The following is a 26,692-nucleotide window of genomic DNA, read 5'->3' on the forward strand; positions in this document are numbered from 1 at the left end:
GTGCCCAGCTTATATTATTTTTTTGTTATAGTGAGGGTTCAATTTAATAAAGGCACCAATAGTTTACAATGAGGCATATTTTCAAAGCACTTTGGGAGGCTAAGTTCCATATGTTTCTATGGAACTTTGGGAGGCTAAGTGCTTTGAAAATAAGCCTCTATGCATTTTTTTTTACCTGCTCTTTGATTTGTGTAATAGTCTGTATATGCAGGTTTGTTTCAGAGGTAGGTAGAAGGGAAAGCAAACCACTGTTAGCAATGCAATGAGACTCTTTAAAACACTCACTCCCTAGTAACTAACAATTAAATGGCACATTTTAATAACATGAATCTCCTAGTAACAGTCTGCCTTTTGCCACTGCAACATTTTTTATTCAAGTAGATCATCCTTTGTGTGCAGACAAATCCCAGCCCTTACCCTTTAGAAAATCATGTTCTCGCTGGCTGTTTCTGTCTGCAGCAACTCTTCTGGTCATTAAGCCACTCCCTTTTATTAAGCCTGGAATACAATAGTCATAGAGGGCAAACAGAACTCTAGTGAGATTCCTAGAAAATTACCTTTGGGAAGAACATGAGTGCAGTGGCGTAGCCACAGGTGGGCCTGGGTGGACCTCGGCCCACCCAGTTAGGGTTCAGGCCCACTCAACAGTAGCACACATTTAGCTTGGCCAGACTTCCCCTTGATGGTAACAAAAACATTTCTCTCCACAATAGTTTTCAGCACATACTTGCTGCAGACTGCCAAGGAGCAGAGAAACATTTTTTCCACCAGCTGAGATATTTTTTTGATGTTGGGGGGAGAACACTTGGTGCCCACCCTCTTCTTGCCTAGGCCCACCCAAAATCTGCTGTCTGGCTACCCCCCTGGTGTAGGAATTCTCTTCCCTGAAATATAGAAATGTCATTTTTGCATTAAAGGGGTGACAGAGTGTGACCAACCTGCATCATACTTTGGTACAACCACTGAGAAGATGTGTTTTGGTTGCAGTGCTTGGCAAGAGAAGAACATTCTCCAAGTATTGAGTGTTCTAGAGCTCTGGTTTTCAAACGTGTTCTGAGGCGTGCCAACCAGTCAGGTTTCACCATGAGAGAGATTTGCACGCTTCCTACCTTCATTATATGCAGATCTCTCTCATGCATATTGTATATCAAAGAGGCCATGAAAAGGTGCAAACCATACATATTTCTAAGTTTTATTTTAAAATAAGCTATCTTGCTTTTCTTGAGCTGGGAGCAGACTTAAGAGTATCAAGATTTGCAGCTGGGAGCAGACTTAAGAGTATCCACAATTAATATGCATGACATTGATTTGCATATGCTGCCTCCATTACATGCAAATCTTGATACTCTTAAGTCTGCTCCCAGCTGCAGATCTTGATACTCTTTAAGTTGCAAGAGTTGCAAGAGAATTATAAATGTGCTTTTTCTGAAAAAAAAAACCTTTCAAAGGCAGATTCATTGTGGATAGCCTGAAAACCTGAATGGCAAGAGCGTGCTCCAGGACCACCAAGGGAAACACTTCTCTTGGTCCCACTGTAATATTTATAGCACCGTCTTTTCATACGTAGGTTAAGGCTGTTATGGTGTGGTAAGTTTTCAGTGTAGGTTTTGGGTGTCTTTTTGCAGGGGTTTGTGTTATTTCACAAAGTGTCTTGCCCTATTTGAATGTAGGCTGTGGGGCAAGGGCCACCTTTGGTGGCCTTTGTCACCCAAAATAAAAATGCTAAAGACTAGTGTTCTTCACATCCTGTAGAGTCACCTCACAAACAAAAGCCCATTTGATTTAAACAAGGTTTCTAGCAGTGGAAGGAATATGTGTGCTATTCCTGAGGTGATGGTCACGATCTGAATATTTTTACTTTGTAGTTAAGAAGACAGGTTGCCTGCTCTGGCCAGTCCAGGGACCTGTTCTGCATCCTGCCTCCTGATGTAACTTACTGTTTCCTTGTAGGCAGGACACAATGGAGACAGCCTGTATTAATCCGTGCCTGCTACAGCCCCTGAGCAGTAACACAGACACTGTTGTCTAGCTGATACCAACCGGCGCCTATTTTATAAAAGTCTGCTCCCCCTGAGATCAAAACCTGGCTGCGCCTGTGACTAGGAGGTCCTTGGGGGGGGGGGGGGAGGAGGCCCAGCCCAAGGGGATTAGTTTTGAAATAAAATGCAGAAAGATCGTGCCCTGAGACAGAAGAGTGACAGGGGGAGGAAATTAGGAGATAAAACTAAAGTTATGCCCTTTTGTAACACTAGGGGGCGCTGTGCTTATGACAACACAAAAGCCACCAGACACAATATGCGGTATATCGCTTTTATTGGTGATACATATGTGAACACATACACCAAGATACTTACAGCACCCGCAATTCAGTCAGCATCTGGGAAGACCACCAGGGAAGCACTGGCTCTTCCTCAGAGATTGCAGGGACATACCCTTCACTGAACAAGGCGTCCCTACGTTCAGGCAAGCTTCTAAAGAAGGTCCCGTGCTCCCCCCTCTTTTATAGTGTGAAACATAGGTGCCTTTCCCAGACTTGCACAAGCTGGCATCCCTTAAACAACCAGCCTGTTTCCCATAACAGAGAATAACTCCCCCAGACTTGCACAGGTTGAAGGTGCCTTCCCCAGATGTGCTGGCATCCCTTAAACAACTAGCCTGTTTCCCATAACAGAGAATATCAACACATAATTACAGCCAAAACATTCCACTCATTCCATCCCCAGCTGACCTTCAATCCCATGTATTACACCTTTAGGAGAGGTCTTTGGTTGCCTGTGGGTCTCCTACCACTGCTTTGGGGAATCCCAAATAGATGTGTCACCACTGGCTGTAAAGGTGAGTTGTAGCTCAGCAAGGCAGCAACTGTGGAGGAGGAGAGCTCTGGATAAGCAGAGGAGAGACCCAGTCCGGGAACGTGGGATCAGAGCCAGACAGTGCCCATTGCAAGACCAGGGTGAGTCAATGCAAAGGTCACCCTGGAGGGAGATCATGCCACAGGAGGGTCTAGACCTGTGAAACTGAGAGGAGCACAGCCTTTGGGATGCTACTCTCTGGGATAGGCATGGGCAGGAGCCTGTAAAAAGTGTACATAGTGCTGCTGAGAGGCATCACTAAATAGATTCAAAGAAGAAGTGGTACAGGAGTTCCCCTGAGAACAGTGAAATAGCAAGGGCGGGGCGGTGGGGGCAGTCTCCCCCCCCCCCCCCCCCCCCGGCTGCACGCTGCTGGAGGGTGCAGAGAGCAGCCTCCAGGTTACTTCCTGTTCCGGGGCAGAGGGAGCAGGGAGTCAGTGGAGCCGACAAGCGCGCGGCTGCTCTCTGCACCCTCCAGCAGCCAAGAGTGCACCCGGGGGGGGGGGGGGGGGGTTGATACGCCGGGGAGGGGGTGTCTTTGCGCCAGGGGGGTGTCATGCTGCACCCTGGGGGGACAGACGCCGCTGCACTGGGGGGGGGGGATGCGCAGTGGCGATCCGCCCCAGGTGGCAGCCGACCTAGGAACACCACTGCCTGAGAAACAACAGAAAGACTGTGGGTTTTTGAAAGAAGTACACTGAATGTTTGGAGTTCATACAGTCGATGTTCCTGATTTTGCAGAGTTTGAAGAATAAACAGTTTGAGTTTGCATGAGCCGCAGACTCCAGAGTGTTCCTTGACTCTGAAGTCCCAAACCTGCCTAATCTAACAGCCAGCCTTGTTTCCCACAAGTTTGTGTGTATTTCTTTTTGTTATTTGTTTGTTTGTTTCCTGGGGGGAGAAGAGAGGCTCTGAGCACCGAACAAGTAAGGGACCGACGGAGACTGCCCTCAGGAGGCTCCAACCAGGTCGGACCCAGGATCCAGGAGAGCCCTGTACAGGGGTGTCGCACACAAAACTCCTTCCTTCCTCCACCCTCTCATAAATAAATTGAATATAAAAAATAACAACCCCATCTCTGGAGAACAGTTTGCCTGAGCTGGCCTGGCCTGAGCAGCCTAAGGGAGAAATGAGGAGTTCCATGGGCAAGGAGGTTCCTGCTGTGAACGGAGAAAGAGACTGCAGCAGAAGCCAGGGAAGTCTCAGCCACAGTCTTAAAAGGATTCAAGCTGCAAAAAAAAAAAAAATTGATACTTGAAAGGTTGATGGGACTCAGAGGGTGCAACTCAGGTCACATCTTAAGCAATCCAGACTGCAGTGTGAGGGACCAGACCATGGTGGGTCCCAACTCAACCAATAAAAATGTATATAATCATCTAAGCAGACAGCTTATTCTACTGACAAGAAAAGATGTCTATGATAGTTTATGAAAGAGAAATTTTGTGAAGGGTGACAGCCCAGGTATTTATATAAGTTTAGAAAGATAAGGCAGGAGAAGTCTGGACAAGCCCTAAGCCTGTGAAGATGGGTAGATCTCAAATGAAACAGCAAAGATTATATAAATACTTATGATAGTACATGAACATAAAAGACAATCCCAATACATATGATATCTGAAAACTACTGAGCCTCATAAAACATTGACTAAATGACGGATGATAAATAATACTGTTCTGGCACCAAAAAAACAAAACAAACATTACTGTACACTGGCAACCAAAATATAACAAACCGTGCTGGCATCGCATTGCTTGTGCTGAAAGAGTACAATTGAGTTTTGTCGAGGGCATTTCTGACATATAGTTTTACCTTCAGTTTTATGTTTGTTTCTACTTCTATATTTTCTCTTTTTGTAAGTGCGGATTTTCATGGTGATGAGTCACTGCATTGTGAGCAACTATTCAAGCAGTTAGTATTGCCTGGTTGGTAAGCTACTAGTTTTGTTTTCATCTTTGTTTCCACGTTCACTGAAGGGTGTTTGTTTGTTTTTTTTTTTGCATTGATATCATGTTTTCACTTTCACCACAATATACTTTTAGAATTTATTTATTTTATTTATTTATTTGTTACATTTGTATCCCACCTTTTCCCACTTGTTAGTAGGCTCAAAGTGGCTTACATAGTTCCAGAGAGGTGGTTACAGACTCCGGTGTGAACAAATACAGTATAGGGGTACTATTACAGTGGCAAGTACAGTAAAGAAGTATCGGTAAATAGGTTGGGGTGATTCATATCTCACATATCAATTTATTCACATTAATTTTTATTTATCACATCACTTTTGTTAGTATTTTGTACACATGAGTATTTGAACATTTTTGTGTAATGTAATGTATTCGAATGTTTTTCACACATGGAAATCACATTTCACTGGAGTTCAATATTAGTTGTTTTTGGTCACAATTTTTTTTACTCATTCGATTTTAATGTTTTTTTCTTTTATTCATTCAATTTCAATATTTAGTTTTCAATTTTGTAATGTAATGTTTTATTGTTTACACTGTAGAACTGACCCCTGAAGCAGGCGTTGAGTTACACCGAAACACGGCCCATGTCGGGTCATTAATAAGGTGCACTTGTCCCTTTCTTGAGAGCCCTTTGTGCTTCTTTTTTTCTGGACTACATTGTGTTGACATTGTAAATAGTATACTGTGCCATACTTTGTACTGAACAGGTTGAGAGAACTGCAGTCTGTGCTCTGCTAATCTGTACCTAGACTGTAGATTGTGGACTTTTTAAAAAATACATTGTGGGCCGGCCAAGTGGCTGTGCACTGCTATGACTAAGATCCACTGACTCAGTCCCCAAATTGGGTCTTCTGGTGCCCATATTGGTTGGAGCTTGGGATGATGCAGAGGCAACATTCTGTTGAAGAATAAAGAGTTTTTAGAAGCTATGGACTTCTTTTTCTTAGATTGATATCCTGGAACACTTCTCCTCCACCCGTTTCTGTTTCATCTAAATTTAGGCACCAGCTTATAGAATTGCCTTTCACAGCTGTTTGTAAAAAATATTGCATATCCATCTTTACTATGACATGTGTCTTTACTGCAGTGCTTTTTAAAAATATTTTTTGATATCAGGAAAACAATTACATTTTAACAAAAGAAAAAAAGAAATGATGGTTCCTATCACAAAAACATTTTATCTTCTCAGGGGGGCCCCGGCGCAGCAGACATTCTCATAAGCTGCCTGCGGCTGCCGCAATCCACCCCCTGACGCTTCCTGTTTCCACCTCCGTGGATTGCGGAAAAGGGAAAGGTTTGCGACAGGTACAGGCAGCTTGTGAGAATGCCTGCCGCGCCGGGGCCCCCCCTGAGAAGATAAAATGATTTTTAAAGAAGACTGGGAAGGTGAGGGGAAGAGAGGAAGATGGATCGTGATGAAGAGAAAGGTAAGAGATGCCTGGACCGCAGGGCCCGTTGGAGCTATGGGTCCCAGGGTAGCTGTGTGCTCCCCCCCCCCCCCCCCCAATGCCAGCCCTGACTACTACTAGGCTACTCCTCCATTCCCCTCCCCATTATCTCTTGCATATTTATTGTACATATCCTGAAAACCTGGCTGGTGGTTGGTTCTCCACAGCAGATTTGGAAAGCCCCACTGTTTTGGAAAAAGTCCTGAGGCATGCCCAAGACTCCCCTCTTCCTGTGACCAAGGGTTTGACACTGAAGAGCACTGTATCCCTTGCCAGTCAATAACTCCACTTCCCTAACTGCAAAGGCATAAAATACAAAGTACTGCATGCATCAACCTTCTCTTATATGAGCACGCAACTCTGGAACACACTACCATGCAACCTGAAAACGATCTACAAATTAACCGACTTCCGCAAACGATTGAAGACTTATCTCTTTGAGAACATTTACTGCAAGGATCAAAACACATGAAGTCCACACACACTAACAGAAATGCATTAATACACCCTCTTCTGAATTCTCTTACCCCGTATTTTCTCCACAATTAATACTCCACCCACATATAAAATTGTTATACTATAAGGTTTTCGTGCTATTGTTCTATCGCCCTATCTTTTCCCCATTGTAACATTCCATTGTTTCTATGCTCCAAATGATGTTTTGACTTGACTTTGTCTTCCCATAACTCCTCATAATGTAACCTATAATTGTACTGTAACACATTGTATTTCCATCATTCACAATGTATTGTAAGCCACACTGAGCCCGCAAATAGGTGGGAAAATGTGGGATACAAATAATAAAATAATAAAAATAATAAATAAATAAATAACTATGTTTTAAGAGAACATTTGTAATTTGAAGTTACAGCACAGTAAAGGACTAGGAGGCTGGGGAAGGAGTGAATGGGGCATGGGAGAGCTAGAGCATTAGAAAGGGAGATGGAAAGTTGGTATGTAGCTGAAAAGTAAAAAGAAGGAGAAAGGTGAGAAAGAGGGTGAAATTTGAGTGGACCGAGGGAGGGAAGAGCTAAAAGGAAAGATCAGTATATTAGAGATAGGTGTAGTGAGGAAATGAAACAAGACAGGGGAGAGGAGAAAAAAAAAACAAATAGACAGCAACCACTGGAAAATGAATTATCAGAAGACAAAGGAAGGCAGAAAAGACAAAATGGAATCAATATGATAGAAAAATAAAATGTCCACACAACAAAGGTAGAAAAAAAGTGTTGTTGTTTTTTTTACATTTATTAACTAGAATATGTTAGCTTTGGGATATGTGCATCATAAATCTTTGTATTGTGTTCTGTCACTTTTAGTCAGACAGCTGATGGAGGGGGGGGGGGGTAGTGGCTCTGAGCCCAAAATGAGTGGCCCTGAGCCCAAAGTGGGCAGTCACCAAATTTTATCTCCTCTCTCCCCCATGCCCCCTGCCCAAATGCAAAATATAAATACCTAAGCTCGTGGGGATTCCTAAGCCCTGCTAGCTAAAGACCTCTTCCTCCAGTCTGGTGGCCAGAACTCTCCAACTGGTGGCAGCGGGGGACACTGCGGCTGGAGATTTCTGGCTGCCAGACTACAGGAAGAGGTCTTCAGCTGGCAGGGCTTCAGAATCTCCACCAGCCACAGCAAGAGAGGTGGCTAATTTCAGGGGAGGGGGGCTGGTACTGGACCTCAGTATATTCAATATAAACAGAAGTGCATGTCTGTTTTTATTTCACTAGTGTTGTGGTACTTGCTGAGTTTAATTTCTTGGGGTTCCCAGTTCAATTTCTCTTGCATTTGTGATCTCTTGTTCTGTATTTGGTGAAGATCTCTGTGTTTTGTGTGCGAAGAAGTCATTTCAAGTTGCTTTATCTGTGGTAGTGATGGCAGGTGGGGGATCGGGGGGAGGGGGCAGGAAGGAAAACGGATCAGGGGCCCCCTCCCTTAATTTCTGTCCTGGGCCCCAGCATGTCTAAAACCGGCCCTGCTAGTAGTTAGTGTACTGTACTCGCTGCTCCTTGTGATCTTGGGCAAGTCACTTAATCCTCCATTGCCTCAGGTACAAAACTAGATTGTGAGCCCTCCAGGAACAGGGAAATACCCCCTATACCTGAATATAACTCACCTTGAGCTACTACTGAAAAGGGTGTGAGCAAAAACCAAATAAATATATTAAATATAATGGACACCTAGCAAATGCAAATTTATCTCATGCATATTCATTGTGGGCATCTTGAAACTCTGATTAGCTATGGTATCGTTACAATGGGTTTGGGAACTCACTGACTTTGAGCTCCAGTAATTAAGCTACTCCACTCTGACACCTTTTTAATTGGCTATTCCTGGGTGGTAAAGAGCTTTGCTGGAGGTTAGCATCAAGACTGAGTGGGAAATCTGGAATTTTAATCAGGTTCTGATTTTCATTCCCATGCACTTATTCCCATGCCTGGATGTTTATATATTTTTGTTGTTTTTTCCTCTTTCATTTAGTATATAAAGAAGATTGATCTGGTGAGCTTGGTAGCATTAGATGTCCAGCACACCACCGAAAGACCGTGCCAACAATTCATCCTCACCCTGCCAAATGAGACGCTGTATCTTATGGTGAGTATGAACCATCAAACTTGGGAGTTAATGTATAACTGCTGAGGGTCATAGGGTACTTTGTTTACGATAACTATGAGAAGGCTGTATTCCCCAGATATATTACTGTGTTATCAAAATAAATCTGAGCGTACATGACTATTACAGAACTAACAACAGTAGCTGCAGTAATAACAAAAAAATAAAAAAGGGCTATTGTACCACTGTGCATTAATAGCATGCCAGGGGGCTCTCTTGTATTTCATGTTCTTTTGATGTGGGAAGCAAACATTTAAGTTGTACCTACATAAAAATAAACTAAGGAAGCACTGATAAGAATAAACTGTAATGATTTCATATACAAATATAGAACAGATTATGAGGCAGGGTAAAAATATCCAAATCCACTAGAATTTCACCCGATTTTGCCATTTCTTGTACCCAGAAGACAATAATGATTCTGTTCACTTGCACTTGAAGCCTTCTAACAAGGGAGGAGGACAGTTGATTGGCTGAAACCTTGATCCCAATCTGTAATAATAAAAAAAAATAATTCATACAGCAATTATGAAAAGATTACACAGAATAGCAAATCATATCTTCTATTCCATCTTAACACATATGGGCCCTTTTACTAAGCTGTGTTAAGCAGCTAATATACCCCCTTGTTTACTAAGCCACGCTAGTGGCTGGTGGTGCGCTAATGCCGACACGGCCCATTCAATTTGACTGGGCTTTGTTGGCGTTGCCGTATGGCAGCCATTAGCGCAGCTTAGTAAATGGAAAAATAGGATTTACTGTTTGGTAGACAGTAGCACAGACCCACACTACTGTCTCCTGCATTAAAAAGATCTGGGTGTGACATGGGTGGGCAGAGGTGTGGCCAGCTGTGACAGCGCATGGGTCAGTACCACGAACTAGCTGCCATGACAGCCAAAATATCACAGCCAGACTAAGTGAAGCTGTGCTACTGGCAGTCCAGTAGTGTAGTGTCATATGTCAACTGCACACTCCCGATCTCCCCCAACCCAGATGTTGGTTCCCACCAACTCCAAACCACAACTCCCCCGACAGAAACCCAACTGTCCTGATCAGCAATTCCAAACCTTCAAACAGAGACCCAACCCCCATGATCAACACCCCGACAATCCTTGAATCTCTTCACCGTGGCATCCCCAACATCTTCTTTTAGAGACTAGGTCCTGGCACAACCAGCCTGCCTCCTTTTTAAACCCCCTCTTCTGAGCTAAAACCTTGCCCTCCATCTCATCCACTGAGTCAGCTCCTAGTTCCATAAAAGTGCCAATTCCCCCCTAGCAGTAGTCATGTGGTATACCACTAGGGATCATCCTTCCATATAAGGGAAATTTTGCCTTATGTGGAAGGATGAACCCCCTAGCAGTAGTACCACAAGACTACCACTAGGGGTACTATCTTATATGGAAGGATAAATCCTAGTGGTAATACCATGAGACTACCACTAGGGGTTATCAGGCCCATTTTGGATTTAGGTACTGACCCTTACTGCAGTAGAGGAGGATTGGTATTGCCTGGGTCCCCTGGGCCACAAATGTAGCCCCTGGGTAAGTCCAGGGGGGATTGGGGGAGGAGTTCTCAGCTCAGAATTATGGAGTTTAGGGAAGGGGGTGCAAAACTTATGAACTTTAATAAAAGACCCCCAAACATTAAAAAAAAGAAGACAAATGTTTTATGTTTTAGTTTATTTGATACTCTGCACCTTCATATGGTTACAGCAAGGTGATTTACAATTTTAAAATAGGAGAAAGGGAAAAGAACTCTATTATGTAATAGGATAGAGAGAGAGAGAATAAGACGGTTAGAACCACAAAAAGAGAGAGAGGCAGCCAGGTTAAATCAGGGAGCGTGCATCAGGAAAAGCTGCTTCCAGGATCCCTGGAGCCTCATTGGCCAGCCTCAAAAGCGAGCTTAAACAACTAAGTTTTAAGAGCTGCCTTAAATTTAGGGTAGGATAATTCAAGACATAAACATGAAGGCAGTGTATTCCATTGTGATGGCGTGGTAAAATAAAAAACAGAGCATCTTGTGGAATCTAATCTGGCCATATAAACAGAGGATATCTGTAGTTAATGGTCATTCAAGGACCGTAATAGTCTTGGAAGGGCATATGGAGTAATAAAGGATTGCACGTAAGAGAGGGTCCCTTTATGCAATACATTGTGTGTCAAATTAAGGGCGTCGTTTACTAAGGCACACTCACGGAATGCATTGGCGTCTCTAACATTTAGTGCACCCACAATTTTAGCACGTGCCAAAAACGTGAGCGCAACTTAGTAAAAGACCCTCTAAGTATCTTATACTGGATTCAGTAGCTCACAGGGAGCCAGTGATACTTAAAATAAAGAGGAGTTATGTGGTCTGTCCTATGAGCGTGTGGTAGGATTCTCAGTGCTGTGTTTTGCACTGATTGGATTCGACGCAATAGGACTTGTGGTAAACCAGAATAAATGATGTTACAATAATCCAACCTTGAGAGGATGTCTAGAGCAGCGTCATCTGTGAAGAAGGGTCAAGAAAAGAATGATTAGCACGAAATTATCTAAGAGCAATGAAACAAGATTTAATCAGTGCTGATACTTGAGGCTCAAAGCCTCAAGTATACGTGTACCACATTGCAAAATCAGAAATCCAGCTCTCCTAAAACAAACCCACGATATGCCTCTGTGAAAAGTTCTGCAGATCTCCATGTGTAAACAGAGGCTTTTTAAAATAGTTGTTTAAGCCTTCTATGATGACCTTTGAAGCTCAGATAGAGAAAATTTTTGGTTTGCCAGATTTACGCACTTACCATCCTCATTTGTAACTTGGTGCCTAATGTTAAGCACCTACCCCTGGATTCTATAAATGGCGCCCAAATTTGTCCACCCAAAGTTGCACGCGATCTTGAGATCCGCGCACAAATAAATTAGTTAATAAGTCATTAACATTCAATAATTGGCTGCTAACAATCAATTATTGATGTTAATTGGATTTAATTTGGATTTGCACATAAATCTGGCTGCACACGATTCTGTAAAGATCTACACCCAAATCCCCTCGCAAGGGACCCCAAAGGAGGCTTGGCTATGGGAGGGTCAGAGACGTTCCAAAGAATTATGCGCAGTGTTATAGGATTTGAGGGCTGTGGACCAGGATTTACACCAAGTTTCAGTTGGTGTCAATCCTCGTGCCCAAAGTTGGACACCAGAATACGAACTAAGCGCTATCCTATAAAGAATGCTCAGCCCGGAGCACCCTTTATAGAACAGCGCTGAGTGCAAATTTATCCCTGCACCTAACTTTTAATGCCATTTATTGAATCTGGCCCAAGGTGCATATATTTGTTGTAGAATAATAGCACTTAGGCATGTTGGAGGCACCGATAATAGGTAGTTAAGTGCTTATGTGCTAGGTGCTATAATGTTCACGCCAATGTCACTTAACCCATAACTGCAAGAGGGTGTACATGGGGGCAGAACATGAGTGGGCCAAGGGTATGTGACCAAATGGCATGCACAACTTATAGAATACTACAGGTTGCATTCATTGCATAGCTCACTTAGATGCACCAACTTACACCAGTCAGGGAATAAGAACATAAGAATGGTGCATCTAGTCCAGTATCCTGTTTCCAACAGTGGCCAATCCAGGTCACAAGTACCTGGCAGGAACCCAATTTTTATAAGTAGGTGCACTCAGTGGCATAGCGACGGGGGGCCTTGGGGGCCTGGGCCCCCCAAATTGGATTTGGGGCCCCCAAGGTTTGCTGGGTTGGCTGGTGGAGGTCCAAACCCCCCACCAGCAGAAGCGTTCCTCTATCAAGGTTCTCCACAATATTGCCTGCCCTACCCTACCCTACCTCCTCACACACAACCCCCTACCCCCCCTCCCCCCCGTGCTCATGCTTGGTTTTAGTGAAATCGTTGACTATTCTCAACTTTAACGATTTGCCATTAACCAGTTTAAGTGGAGGAAAAGTCGCAGGCAAGAGAGTGAAACTGTTTTTAATGTTTTAGGGGTCCTTTTACTAAGGTCCACTGAAAAATGGCCTGCGTGTAGGCGCGTGTTTTGGCCGAATGCAGAATCATTTTTCAGCGCACCTGTAAAAAATGCCTTTTTTTGGGGGGGGGGGGGGGGTCCCGAAAATGGACATGCAGCAAAATGAAAATTGGCGCCCGTCCATTTTGGGTCTGAGACCTTACCATCTGCCATTGACTTAGCGGTAAAGTCTCACGTGTTAACCAGACGGTAATGGTCAATGCACGTCCAAAATGAAATTACCGCCCGGGCCATGCGGTAGCCTGGTTGTAACTCAGAATTGGTGCACGTTGGGTGCTCGTAGGCGCATATGTGGCTTAGTAAAAGGACCCCTAAGTAAACTATTCCGTCTTAGAGTTTGATTCCCCATGAGCACTTGCTGTGTGCTTTATTTTATTCTAGTTTTTTACTTTTTTCTCAGACAAACAGCTCTGAAGAAGCGGAGGAGTGGAAAGGTTTTATCCTCACTGTCACTGAGGTAAAGGATTTCCTTAATGGGCTTGGATCCCAGCCTTCCTGTCTTGTGACACCACATCCCTTTTGACAAATTAAAATGATGCAGTACAGATGTTATTATAAAGATGGATTGGCCCAAGGCACAAACCTAAAATACATGAATGTTAACGGCCGCTCATTTGTGCTACTTGCCATCTATTTATTCATTTTCTGGCATCTTTTCACTAAAACAAAGCCTGAATTCCTTGTCCTTGATCCAAACTATGGGACCAATAATCAGTAGTTTGGGCGCTGCATAAAGATAGCTAGATAAATCTATTTGAATATATTTATGTAGATTTTCAGCCAACACCTATAAGTTAAACCACTGAATATATTAACCGTTTTAAGTCAGGACAACTTTAGTATAAATGGACTACATAAGTAGTAATTGGATAGTGGCTCAGTATTGCAACTATCTACATAACTTTTGGCTTCTCCTCTGCAATGCCCCTGACCCCTCTTCAATTTATGGGGAAAACCTTGGGCTGTATATCAACTTGCACAAACAAAATTTAACTGTTTGCTGGTGACAAATTATAGAAGCAAATGGGTCAGTACTGAAACCCAGTGGGCACCCTATTTTTTAAAAAGCTGTTGCAGCGTTTTAAAAATAAATACCTATATATTTAGCACCACCACATATATTTTCAAAGCACTTAGACGAACAAAGTAGGTTAATACCACGCCGCTTCAAAATGGCTGCTGAGACTTCAAGCGGTGACTTTGCAAGGCTTCTGCGCAGGGCTGTGCCGATGCGGTAAGCGGGGTAAGCACCGCAGGAGGGCGCCCACCTCTGGAGGGCGCCGCCGCGGTGCTTACCCTCGCCCCGCGCCGCCGAGGCCTTTAAATCTTTTACTTGCAGTCGCAGTAGCGTCTGTGAAAGCGGAGCGCTGCTGACGTCTCCCTTCCCTTCGCGCTGTTGGTTCCCTCAGTGTCCCGCCTTCTTCTGACGTCAGAAGAAGGCGGGACACTGAGGGAACCAACAGCGCGAAGGGAAGGGAGACGTCGGCAGCGCTCCGCTTTCACAGACGCTGCTGCGACTGCAAGTAAAAGATTTAAAGGCCCCTAGGGCGCGTCGTGATCATCTTCGCGGGGGGGGGGCGCGCGCCAACTGTTCATCTGCGGGGGGGGGGGCGCCAACTGTTCGTTTGCGGGGGGGCGGCACAGACCCTTGGCACGGGCCTGCTTCTGCGGAAGTCTCACAAGGCTGCCGCTTGAAGTCTTGGTACCATTTCGAAGCGACACTGGCAGTGAGTGGTCAGCAGCAGCGCCAAGCAGGAAAAAGTGGGGTTCTTTCTTGCCCCAAAGAGACCACAAGGGCACTTTAAGGTACATAAAGGGAGGGCACCCTGAGGCCCACTCACCCACAAGCCAGCCTGCCTGGACAAAAGGGCAGGCTAGAAAAACCCACCCGGACGCCCCGCGATGTCCTCAAAAATAGGACATGCCTGGGTAAACCCAGACATATGGTAACCCTAGTTTGTACCGGAGGCAATGGAGGGTGAAAATGACTTGTGCAACTTCTCTGGTTCTTGGCTCACTGCTGCAGGTTATCCAGGAGGGAGACGTTTTGGCCAACCTGGTGATTGAACTTACATGCCAATTCAGTGTGTTATTTGTAGTCCCTGATACTACCAAGTTAAATCAGTGCTTCATGTCCCATAATATACCAGGGTAGGTTTGCCGAAATCCAGAACTAATTCAGAATTTCCTTCCTGGAACTGGGTAACTTGGCAGCTCTCCAGCTCTAACCATTAAGCCTCTCCATTTTGAGGCATGTGCTTGCAGGATCCTCCTGCTCACTCACAAAGTATTATTGCCACCATGCCCAGGGCTGGTCTTAAGCAGGGTTGACAGGGGCGGTAGCACAGGCCTTGCACTCCCAGGGGCCCCACGGTGGCCTTAGCATCTCCCTCCTGCTTCAGCCATCATGCCATCTCCTGTTCTCAATCTAACCACCTTGGTTAGCTAGCTCTCTCCTACTCTCTTTCGGCTCCCTACAGTGCTGCCTTCTTCAATCCGGGCCACCGGCAGCATCAGTGAGGTAAGCACACTGCCTTCGGTGGTTCGGGATGCTGCAACAGAGGGAGAGCTTCCAGGGCTGCCGAAGGCAGTGTGCCTACCTCACTGACGCTGCCGGCGGACCGGAAAATTGAAGAAGGCAGCGGTGCTGCTAGCCAGGAGTGATAGGAGAGAGCTGAAGGCGGTTAGATTGAGACGGCCACTGAAGCCCATAAGGTTGGTCTCCCTTTCCCTGTCCTCCATGCACCCCTCATCCCCTTACCCAAACAAAGTAAACAAATCTATGAGCTGTCATTCTTTATTGTTGGTAGCATTTTTATTGGACTGCACTTATATTTTCAAAGATGCCAGCTTGTGTAGCATACGGATGTACACAGAAGAAGTATAGGTTTCCTCTAATTAGTTCTAAATCGTAATCATTGTGTCATTTGGAGGGGCTGGTTATAGGGACTCACTCTATTCTGATGTTTTCACTTAGTAAAGGTCCACCAAAACAGACATTATGAGTATCAGGTGCTTAACAATCAGACTTACTATTTATAAGTACAGTTTAAAAAAATAATTTATTAGGTTGAGACCTGGGAGCATTTAACATCTTTTTTCATGTGCCTACATGAAAAGAAAAAGATGGCATGTGGGAACTTGCTCCTTTTGCTTTGTGGAATGCAGTGATATATTATAAAAATGCACTTGCCTTTTTTTACTACTATTTCACAGAAAAGGTATTGAATAATGAGGGAAGGGTTTCCTTCATGCAGAACTGTCCAGAGTCAGTCTAAATGTGCCAACATTGTCCAGTTCAGCACACTATTACCCGCCAAATTCATACAACGTTATGTTCAGTGGAAAATAAATCTGTTGGCTCAGGCTGCTTGCTATGTGAATATTTAATCACTGTTTCATTATTGCTACCAAGTATTACATATTAAGGGCATTTGTTTTAATTCATTTAAACAGTCCTTACATGCACATGGTTTTGCTTTTTAAACCCAAAGGTTTCCTATGATAGCATTGTGCTTATTTGAATTAGTTTTTTTGTACAAGTTTTGCTTGATTTGTCGTTATTTGAAAATTAAAAATTTTAAACACATCTTGTCAACAAGGGGTGGGGCTAGGTGGGGGCAGGGGGCTCCACCAAATTGGTCTGCACAGGGTTCTGCAATTGCTAAGACCAGCCCTGACTATTCCCACAGATAGGTTCTGTGCTTTCCATGCTACTTCTGAAGAAGTGAAGTGTTGAGGAGGGAGAAGGCGAAGGTGAGAAAAAAAGTAAATCCAGGGGAAGGGGAAATCCTAGTAGGGGGCCCCACAAATATTTTATTTTATTTTTATTTTCATATTTATATCCCACATTCACCCAAAGCGAGTAAAATCAAAACATTCACTAGTGTCGAATATAGTGTTAATCCAGGCCTGGGTTTACCGCAGGATGCACTAAAGTGCCTTACAGTACTTTTTCCTTTTGCACATGCTAACTGCACAGTATTTATATTTTTTACATTTATTTTTGGAGAGGGCATGTCAGGGGTGAAGAATGGGCATGGATGCATTATTCAGGCTGTGTGCTCAAATTAGTGTGCACTAACCCCCAAATTGTTTTATATGGTGCCTTAAGTTGTGGGTACTAATTTAGCCACACACAATTTAATTGATTAACAAGCCAATCAGCACCAATAATTGGTACGTAGCCAATTAGCAGCACTAATTGGCTTTAATTAGAATTAACATGCACAACTTTCTAGGCATATTCTATATTGCGGTGCGCGTAAATTGTAATGCATACAGTCGAAAAGGGGGCGTGGAATGGGCGGGTTGTGCACTGTTATAGAATACATCCAATCTGTACCTATCAGGCACAAGTATTTTGACCCGGTTTTAGGTGGCCTAAATGGGTATGCCTAAATTTTAGTCGCAAGGATGGTGCTTGAACGTATTCTATAAACTACCTTCTTCACCAACCTGTTTCATAAAGTCTGGAACGTAATGGGTCCTGGAGATAAAGGATGACTTCATACCCAATATATTCACACAGCACCCATTGTAACTGCTGCTGCTGCACATTTGATAGTGCTGACTGCAATGTGCACTCCATGCCCAATCATACCCTGAAGTGCTACCTGTTCCACACGCAGGGCCCAAGAGACAGGCAGAGCACTGGAGTCTCAATGCGTGGATGAGACGATGGTGCAGGGAGGAGATTTTAGATTTGTTAGGAACTGGGCAACCTTCTGGGGAAGGGGGAGACTATTCCGAAAGGATGGGCTCCACCTTAACCAGGGTGGGACCAGGCTACTGGCATCGGCATTTAAAAAGGAGATAGAGCAGCATTTAAACTAGAAACTGGGGGAAGGCCGACAGTCGCTCAAAAGCACATGGTTCGGGATAAGGTATCTTTCAAAGATATCACCATAACAGGGAAGATAGAGTATCCTGATAGTGAGGTTGCAAAAGAGACTGTAGTAGATCAGGTGTCCTTAAATAAAAATAAAAATCAGACAAAAGATTGCAAATTAATACTGTCAAGTACTGAGCATGATGTAAATAGGAACAACAAATATAGTTTGAAATGTCTATATGCGAATGCCAGGAGCCTAAGAAATAAGATGGGAGAGTTAGAATATATTGCACTAAATGAAAAATTGGATATAATAGGCAAATGGTGGAAATGAAAATGGTAACAGAATTCAAACACGCGTGGGATAAACATAAAGGAATCCTGTTCAGAAGGAATGGATCCTAAGGAGCTTAGCCGAGATTGGGTGGCAGAGCCAGCCAGTGGCGGGAGGCGAGGATAGTGCTGGGCAGACTTATACGGTGTGTGCCCTGAAGAGGACAGGTACAAATCAAAGTAGGGTATACACAAAAAGTAGCACATATGAGTTTGTCTTGTTGGGCAGACTGGATGGACCGTGCAGGTCTTTTTCTGCCGTCATTTACTATGTTACTATATCTCTGAGACTTGGTAGAAGGTGATTATAACCAGTGGGACACTGTCATACCGGGGTACAAATTATATCGTAGTGATAGGGTGGATCAAATTGGTGGAGGGGTAGCATGGTATGTTAAGGAGAGCCTTGAATCAAATAGATTGAAAATTCTGCAGGAAACAAAACACATCTTGGAATCCCTATGGATTGAAATTCCATGTGTAAAGGGGAAAAGGATAGTGATAGGAGTGTACTACCGTCCACCTGACCAGGATGAACAGATGGATGTAGAAATGTTAAAGGAAATTAGGGAAGCAAACAATAATAATGGGTGATTTCAATTACCCCGATATTGACTGGGTAAATGTAACATCGGGGCACGCTAGGGAAGTAAAATTCCTTGATGAAATCAAGGACTATTTTATGGAGCAGCTGGTACAGGAGCTGACGAGAGAAGGAAAAATTCTAGACCTAGTCCTTAGTGGAGCACATGATCTGGTGCGGGAGGTAATGGTGCTATTAGCTTTGAAGTAAGTATACACAAGAAATCCAATACATTAGCATTTAACTTTAAAAAAGGAGACTATGATAAAATGAGAAGAACGGTGAAAAAATAACTTAGAGGAGCGGCTTAGAGGGTCAAAATTTACATCAGGCATGGATGCTGTTCAAAAACACCATCCTGAAAGTCCAGGCCAAATATATTCCATGTATTAAAAAAGGAGGACAGAAGGCCAAACGACAGCCGGCATGGTTAAAAAGTGAGGTGAAGGAAGCTATTACAGCTGAAAATAATAAGAAACAGCATAAGGAATGTCAAGTCAAATGCTAAGTGCTGATAAGGAACGCAAAGAGGGACTTTGAAAAAAAGATTGCATTGAAGGCAAAAACAAATAGTAATTTTTTTTAAGTATATAAAAGCAGGAAGCCGGCAAAAGAATCGATTGGACCGCTAGATGACCGAGGGGTAAAAGGGGCATTCAGGGAAGACAAAGCCATAGTGGAGAGATTAAATGAATTCTTTGCTTCGGTCTTCACTGACGAGGATTTGGGAGAGAAACTGGTGCCAGAAATGGTATTCAAAGCTGACGAGTCAGAGAAACTGAATGAAATCTCTATAAACCTGGAGGATGTAATGGGGCAATTTGACAAATTGAAGAGTAGCAAATCTCCTGGACTGGATAATATTCATCCCAGAGTACTGATAGAACTGAAAAATGAACTTGTGGAACTATTGTTAGTAATATGCAATTTATCCTTAAAATCGAGCGTGGTACCAGAAGATTGGAGGGTGGCCAATGTAACGTCGATTTTTTAAAAAGGATCCAGAGGAGATCCGGGAAATTATAGACCGGTGAGTCTGACGTCGGTGCTGAGCAAAATGGTAGAGACTATTATAAAGAACAAAATTACACAGCATATTCAAAAGCATGGATTAATGAGACAAAGCCAATGTGGATTTAATGAAGGGAAATCTTGCCTCACCAATCTATTACATTTCTTTGAAGGGGTGAACAAACATGTGGCTAAAGGTGAGCCGGTTGATATTGTGTATCTGGATTTTCAAAAGGCATTTGACAAAGTACCTCATGAAAGACTCCAGAGGAAATTGTAGAGTCATGGGATAGGAGGTAGTGTCCTATTGTGGATTAAAAACTGGTTAAAAGATAGAAAACAGAGAGTAGGGTTAAATGTTCAGTGTTCTCAATGGAGAAGGGTAGTTAGTGGGGTTCCCCAGGGGTGTGTGCTGGGACCACTGCTTTTTAACATATTTATAAATGACCTAGAGATGGGAGTAACTAGTGAGGTAATTAAATTTGCTGACGACACAAAGTTATTCAAAGTCATTAAATCGCGGGAGGATTGTGAAAAATTACAAGAGGACCTTACGAGACTGGGAGATTGGGCATCTAAATGGCAGTTGACATTTAATGTGAGCAAGTGCAAAGTGATGCATGTGGCAAAGAGGAACCCGAATTATAGCTACATCATGCAAGGTTCCACGTTAGGAGTCACCGACCAAGAAAGGGATCTAGGTGTCGTCGTTGATGATACATTGAAACCTTCTGCTCAGTGTGCTGCTGCGGCTAAGAAAGCAAATAGAATGTTAGGTATTATTAGGAAAGGAATGGAAAACAAAATGAGGACATTATAATGCCTTTGTATCGCTCCATGGTGCGACCACACCTCGAATATTATGTTCAATTCTGGTTGCCGCATCTCAAAAAAGATATAGTGGAATTAGAAAAGGAACAGAGCAGGGCGCCGAAAATGATAAAGGGAATGGAATAACTTACCTATGAGGAAAACCTAAAGCAGCTGAGGCTCTTCACCTTGGAGAAAAGACGGCTGAGGGGAGATATGATAGATGTCAATAAAATAATGAGTAGAGAGGAACGGGTAGGCGTGAAGCGTCTGTTTACACTTTCCATAAATACTAGGACTAGGGGACATGTGACGAAGCTACAAAGTAGTAAATTTAAAACGAATCGGAGAACGTTTTTCTTCACTCAACGTGTATTTCAACTCTGGAATTTGTTGCCAGAAAATATGGTAAAGGCAGTTAGCTTAGCAGAGTTTTTAAAAAGTTTGGACGGCTTCCTAAAGAAAAAGTCCATAGCATTATTAAATTGGACTTGGGGAAAATATTTCTTGGATAAGCAGCATAAAATATTTTGTACTTTTTTGGGGGATCTTACCAGGTATTTGTGACCTGGATTGGCCACTGTTGGAAACAGGATGCTGGGCTTGATGGACCTTTGGTCTGTCCCAGTATGGCAATACTTATGTTCTTATGTAATACATAGTAACATAGTAGATGACGGCAGAAAAAGACCTGCACGGTCCATCCAGTCTGCCCAACAAGATAAACTCATATGTGCTACTTTTTGTTTATACCTTACCTTGATTGGTACCTGTCCTTTTCAGGGCACAGACCGTATAAGTCTGCCCAGCACTATCCCCGCCTCCCAACCACCAGCCCCGCCTCCCACCACCGGCTCTGGCACAGACCGTATAAGTCTGCCCAGCACCATCCCCACCTCCCAACCACCAGTCCCGCCTCCCACCACCGGCTCTGGCACAGACCGTATAAGTCTGCCCAGCACCATCCCCACCTCCTACCACCGGCTCTGCCACCCAATCTCGGCTAAGCTCCTTAGGATCCATTCCTTCTGAACAGGATTCCTTTATGTTTATCCCACTAAGTAGTTATCATAAGATATGTTTAAATCTTTTTATTGATAATCCAATACATATATTGCAGATACATATCTCAACATAGAAATAACACGTGTGCTTCAAGATGTCACATATTTAGGGATTATGACAAATTTCGCATTCCCCATTTCTCCCTCCCCCGTAGTTATCATAAGATATTTACCACAGTGGCTGTTTTAGCTTGCATGTTCAAGTGTACAGCGCTGCGTACATCTAGTAGCGCTTTAGAAATGATAAGTAGTAGTAATAGTAGCATTAACTATTAGTGCTAACTGCTTAACATATTTTAGTAAATATGTCCCTAAGTGAAGGAATAAAAAATTGCAGCTGTAATGGACAGCTGTTTAATTGGGTAAATGGAAGGAAGGTTGTTAGATATCAAAGCTCTAATTCCCAAGAACACAAACCAAGTTTGAACATAAGAACATAAGTGTTGCCATACTGGAACAGACTGAAGGTCCATCAAGCTCAGCATCCGATCTCCAACAGTGGCCAATCCAGGTTACAAGTACCTGGCAAGATCCCAAAACAGTACAATACATTTTATACTGCTTATCCTAAAAATAAGCAGTGGATTTTCCCCAAGTCTATCTTAATAATGGATAATGGAATTTTCTTTTAGGAAGTTATGCAAACCTTTTTTTAAACCCTGCTAAGCTAACTGCTTTTACCACATTCTCTGGCAATGAGTGTGGGATATAAATGCCAAAATAAATAAATAAATTACAGGTTGAATGAAGAAATATTTTCTCCAATTTGTTTTAAATTTACTACTTTGTAGCTTCATTGCGTGCCTCCTAGTCCTAATATTTTTGGAATGAGTAAACAAGCGAGTAACATCTCCCCGTTCCACTCCACTCATTATTTTATAGACCTTTATCATATCTCCCCTTAGCCGTCTTTTCTCCAAGCTGAAGATCCATAGCCATTTCAGTCTTTCCTCATAGGGAAGTCGTCCCATCCCTTTTATCTTTTTCATCGCCCTTCTCTGTACCTTTTATAATTCCACTATATCTTTCCTGAGATGCAGTGACCAGAATTGCACACAGTATTTGAGGTGTGGTTGCACCATGGAGTGATATAAAGGCATTATAACATCCTCATTTTTGTTTTCTATTCCTTTCCTAATAATGCCTAACATTCTATTTGCTTGGGCAGCAGGGTGGATTCCGTCCATAGTTTAACACTGGTAACAGTACTTGCAAGCTAAACATTAACAAAATAAAATAAACATTGAGACTGAGTTCTTCCAGTCCCAGTGATGTGCTGTTTTAAATTGAGATCTTGACCCAGGCATGCATAGCGCTACACAACTTCAGCCTTGGGCATTTCTGACCTCAGGAGCACCTTATTAAATTATTTTATGCAAGCAAAATGTGTCATGCTAAATGGAGCAGAGATGGCAAGAAACACTAGATAAGAAATTGTGCAGCACAGCACTGGTTTCAGGCCAGTGTGCTCAAGTGAGACTCTTCAGTGATAGGAGGAGCAATATGAGCTAATAGACCAAGGCTGCGTTTTCCTTTTAAGCACCCCTAAGTGAAGAAATGGAGAGAAGTTCCCCTACCATGAATGCTGAAGGTGGAGGGGGGAGGAAGGAAAGGTTGTCTCCAAGAAAGCAGGAGTGGTAGGGAGACGGCATCTTACTTCTAACCTGCCAGAATGAAAGGGGCACCACCTACTTTGTCCTAGTGGCACATAACATAGGCAACCGAGACCCCTCGGGCCTAAAGGTTATCTGATATTTACAATAATAACACAATAAATATCACGACACATGGTATTTTCCTAACATGGCATAACTCGGCCGCAGCTTTATTTAGATACCAAACATCTTAACCCTAGGTATACCCAAGCCGATCCAGCCTCAGGCTCATTATCCAACCCAATCCGCCGTCATAGCAAGACTGACCAATCGTAACCCGAGCTCTCCGCCGTACAGCAAGGGAGCTCAATCTTAAGCGCAGCTATCTCAGCTGCCTAGCTTATACCATCAGGCTTGGGTACCCCGCCACCAGCCCGGGGTGCATGCTGGTGCCCGGACGCCTGAAGAGGTCGTCCGGGCTCCGCCCAGGGGCTTTTAAACCCCTCTTAGCTCTTCCCTTTACCAGTGGGGTGCCCTTGGGCGGCGGGAACCTGCCCGCCACGCCTCGCTCGCACCCCGCTGTCGCCGGTGCGCATGCCCTTCGGGGCACGGCACCATGTTAATGGCGGCTCCGTGCACCCATAGGGGCACTGCGCCTTGCTTTTCTCAAAAGCACTGCTTAAGGGGAAAATTAACAATACCTTTGGAGGTGCAGAGGTACTGTTATTCATCTTTTGTGTAATAAGGAGCTTCTTTGAATGCATATGCACGTGACACAATCAGTTTTATTTAACATGTGTTGCGCTGTCAATTTTTTGCATTAGGTGCACACTATTGCTGAGAATACAACTTAGTAAATAAAGCCCTTAAATAGTGAAGGAGTCACTGGCAGTTCTACTTGACACTGCTCTGAATCCTGCCAGCCCATGAGCCTCTAACTTTGAAGAGATGCGTCTGATGAGGCATTTTCACTCATGCCGAGTGGTGCTTATGAAAAAGTGTTGCCAGGGTGTTCTCTTCAGCCTGGTACCCCTAAGGAGCTACTTATTTTGCCTATCAAAAAGTCCAGGCCTCAACCATACCTATAGTTCTAAGAAATCAGGGAGTGATGCACTAACAGTTCTCACCCATTATGGGGGTAATTCTATAACCGAGCGCCTCCATTTAGGTGTTTCAAGGTTGCACAGTAGGAGCGTATTCTGTAACAGAACCAAGGTGCCTACTTTCCATTACAGAATACAAACATAACCTAGTATCAACCTGCCTAACATTTAGGTGCCCACACATCAGTAGTGCACCAAGGGCAGGGTAGTGAGGGCAATTCACCCTGGGTGCAGGCAGCAAGGGGGTGCATGGAGCAGTTGCACGGCTGTCGGCTCTGCTGGTCTCCTGCCCCCTCTGGCGATACTTCTTGTTCCAGGGCAGGGGACCGGCAGATCTGACAGCTGTGTGACTGCTCCATGCACTCCCATGCTAGGAAGGGTGGTGGGGGTGATGTGCTTCAGAGGGGTGGGGGTGTGATGCATCTCAGGGGGGGCACAGCGGCAACCCACCCCATTTGGCAAGCAGGCTAGGTATGCCACTACCGCACTTATACCAGCCATAAAGCTGATGTAAGTGTGAGCCCCTAAGTGTGGCGGGGACATGTGTAACTTACAGTATTCTGTAGGTTATGTGTATAAATGAGACTCCGGCCCACGCTGCACGCCTATGTAAGCCCCCCTTGCAAATACACGTAGCCTCCAGGAGCAAATGCATCCAAAAATAATACCTTAAACTGCTGGTAAGTCTCCTCAGCCCACAACTCCAAAGGGAGTCAGTTCCGTAAAACAGGAGCCTGCCAGAAAAATGCAGATCCCCTAGTGACAGGCGATCCTGGGAATTATCAGGGAGGGAGGTCAAATAAGAGGAACTCTTCTGAGATTGGGTGGGGACGCAGGTAATTGGGAAGCAAAACCGGTTTTGGGCAGACTTTTACGGTCTATGCCCTGATCATGACTGTGTAGATATGGATGGGCTGGAGTGTAAATTTTAAGGGGCTTTGATGTTAGCTTCAAAACTTAGTACAAGAACAGTACTAGGCAGACTTCTACAGTCTGTGCCCTGAGAATGGCAAGGACAAATCAAACTCGGGTATAAAGTATCTGATAGAGGTATATAAAATAATGAGTGGAGTGGAACAGGTGGATGTGAAGCATCTGTTCACGCTTTCCAAAAATACTAGGACTAGGGGGCATGCGATGAAACTACAGTGTAGTAAATTTAAAACAAATCAGAGAAAATGTTTCTTCACCCAACGCGTAATTAAACTCTGGAATTCGTTGCCGGAGAACGTGGTGAAGGCGGTTAGCTTGGTAGAGTTTAAATGGGGGTTAGACGGTTTCCTAAAGGACAAATCCATAAACCGCTACTAAATGGACTTGGGAAAAATCCACAATTCCGGGAATAACATGTATAGAATGTTTGTACGTTTGGGAAGCTTGCCAGGTGCCCTTGGCCTGGATTGGCCGCTGTCATGGACAGGATGCTGGGCTCGATGGACCCTTGGTCTTTTCCCAGTGTGGCATTACTTATCACATACCATGTAAAATGGGTTTATCTTGTTGGGCAGACTGGATGGACCGTACAGGTCTTTATCTGCCGTCATTTACTATGTTTACTATGATACAATGCCTTATGCACTATAGGCAAAATCTTATAAGATGCCCTATGATAGAGTTAATACAGCGGGGTAACATGCTCTCTCCATCCAACATCCCCCAACAATCTTATTCTCGCATTGTATGAAGTCCTCAATGTCTTCCACAAATAACGTGTCACCCCAATACAGACCACATTTTCATAGTCTAGTTTAGAAATGACTAAAGAATGAAAAAAGACATCTAATGTAGCTTTATTAAAATATGTTTTTACTGCACGCATCATCCTCAATACCCCAAACCCTGGATCTAACCACCTGGGAAACCTGCTGCTCAAAATGTAACCTAGCATTCAATACCACCTCCAAATAGCAAAATGATTCGCATAAAACAACTTGACCTTCCAAAAACTGAGGCATTACTGTTGGACTAGGCAAATGACCTTTAAGCCAACAGACCCTAATTTTCTCTATATTAAGAATCAATTTGTTCTTTCTAAGCCATCCATGAATCATAAGCAAACACTGATTCATAGAAGTAAGATCTGGAGAATGGTAGGAAGAATATCCTACCACCAAGATGTCATCAGTGTACACATATACATTAACTGAATAGAGTTGTATCTTCTGAATTAAAGGTGTCATGAACAAATTAAATAACATAGGGTGCAGAGATGATCCCTATGGAATTCCACAAGAGACTTCATACAAAGAGGAACCTTCATTTCCATCTTGAACAAAATAAGTACACTCAGCCAAAAATGAGGCAAAAAAAAATGCAAAACTTGGCCCCCTATAAGCAGCTAACCTTCCCAACAATAAATGATGATCCAGCACATCAAATGCTGATGCCATGTTCAAAGATATTGCCAGTGCAATCTGACCCTTATTCAGATGCACCCTTACATCCGA

General features: G+C 43.7%; 1 protein-coding gene across 1 annotated transcript in view; it reads left to right on the forward strand.

Annotated features, from left to right (window-relative positions):
• LOC115461014 (signal-transducing adaptor protein 1-like) overlaps positions 1–26,692 on the forward strand; it is a 140,460-nt gene that overhangs the window by 60,371 nt on the left and 53,397 nt on the right. The window contains 2 exon segments of the mRNA XM_030190520.1: positions 8,743–8,856; positions 13,313–13,369. Of these exon segments, the coding sequence (XP_030046380.1) occupies positions 8,743–8,856; positions 13,313–13,369 (171 nt within the window).

The sequence above is a fragment of the Microcaecilia unicolor genome, chromosome 2 (assembly GCF_901765095.1).
Source record: "Microcaecilia unicolor chromosome 2, aMicUni1.1, whole genome shotgun sequence".
NCBI classification, from domain to species: Eukaryota; Metazoa; Chordata; class Amphibia; order Gymnophiona; family Siphonopidae; genus Microcaecilia; species Microcaecilia unicolor.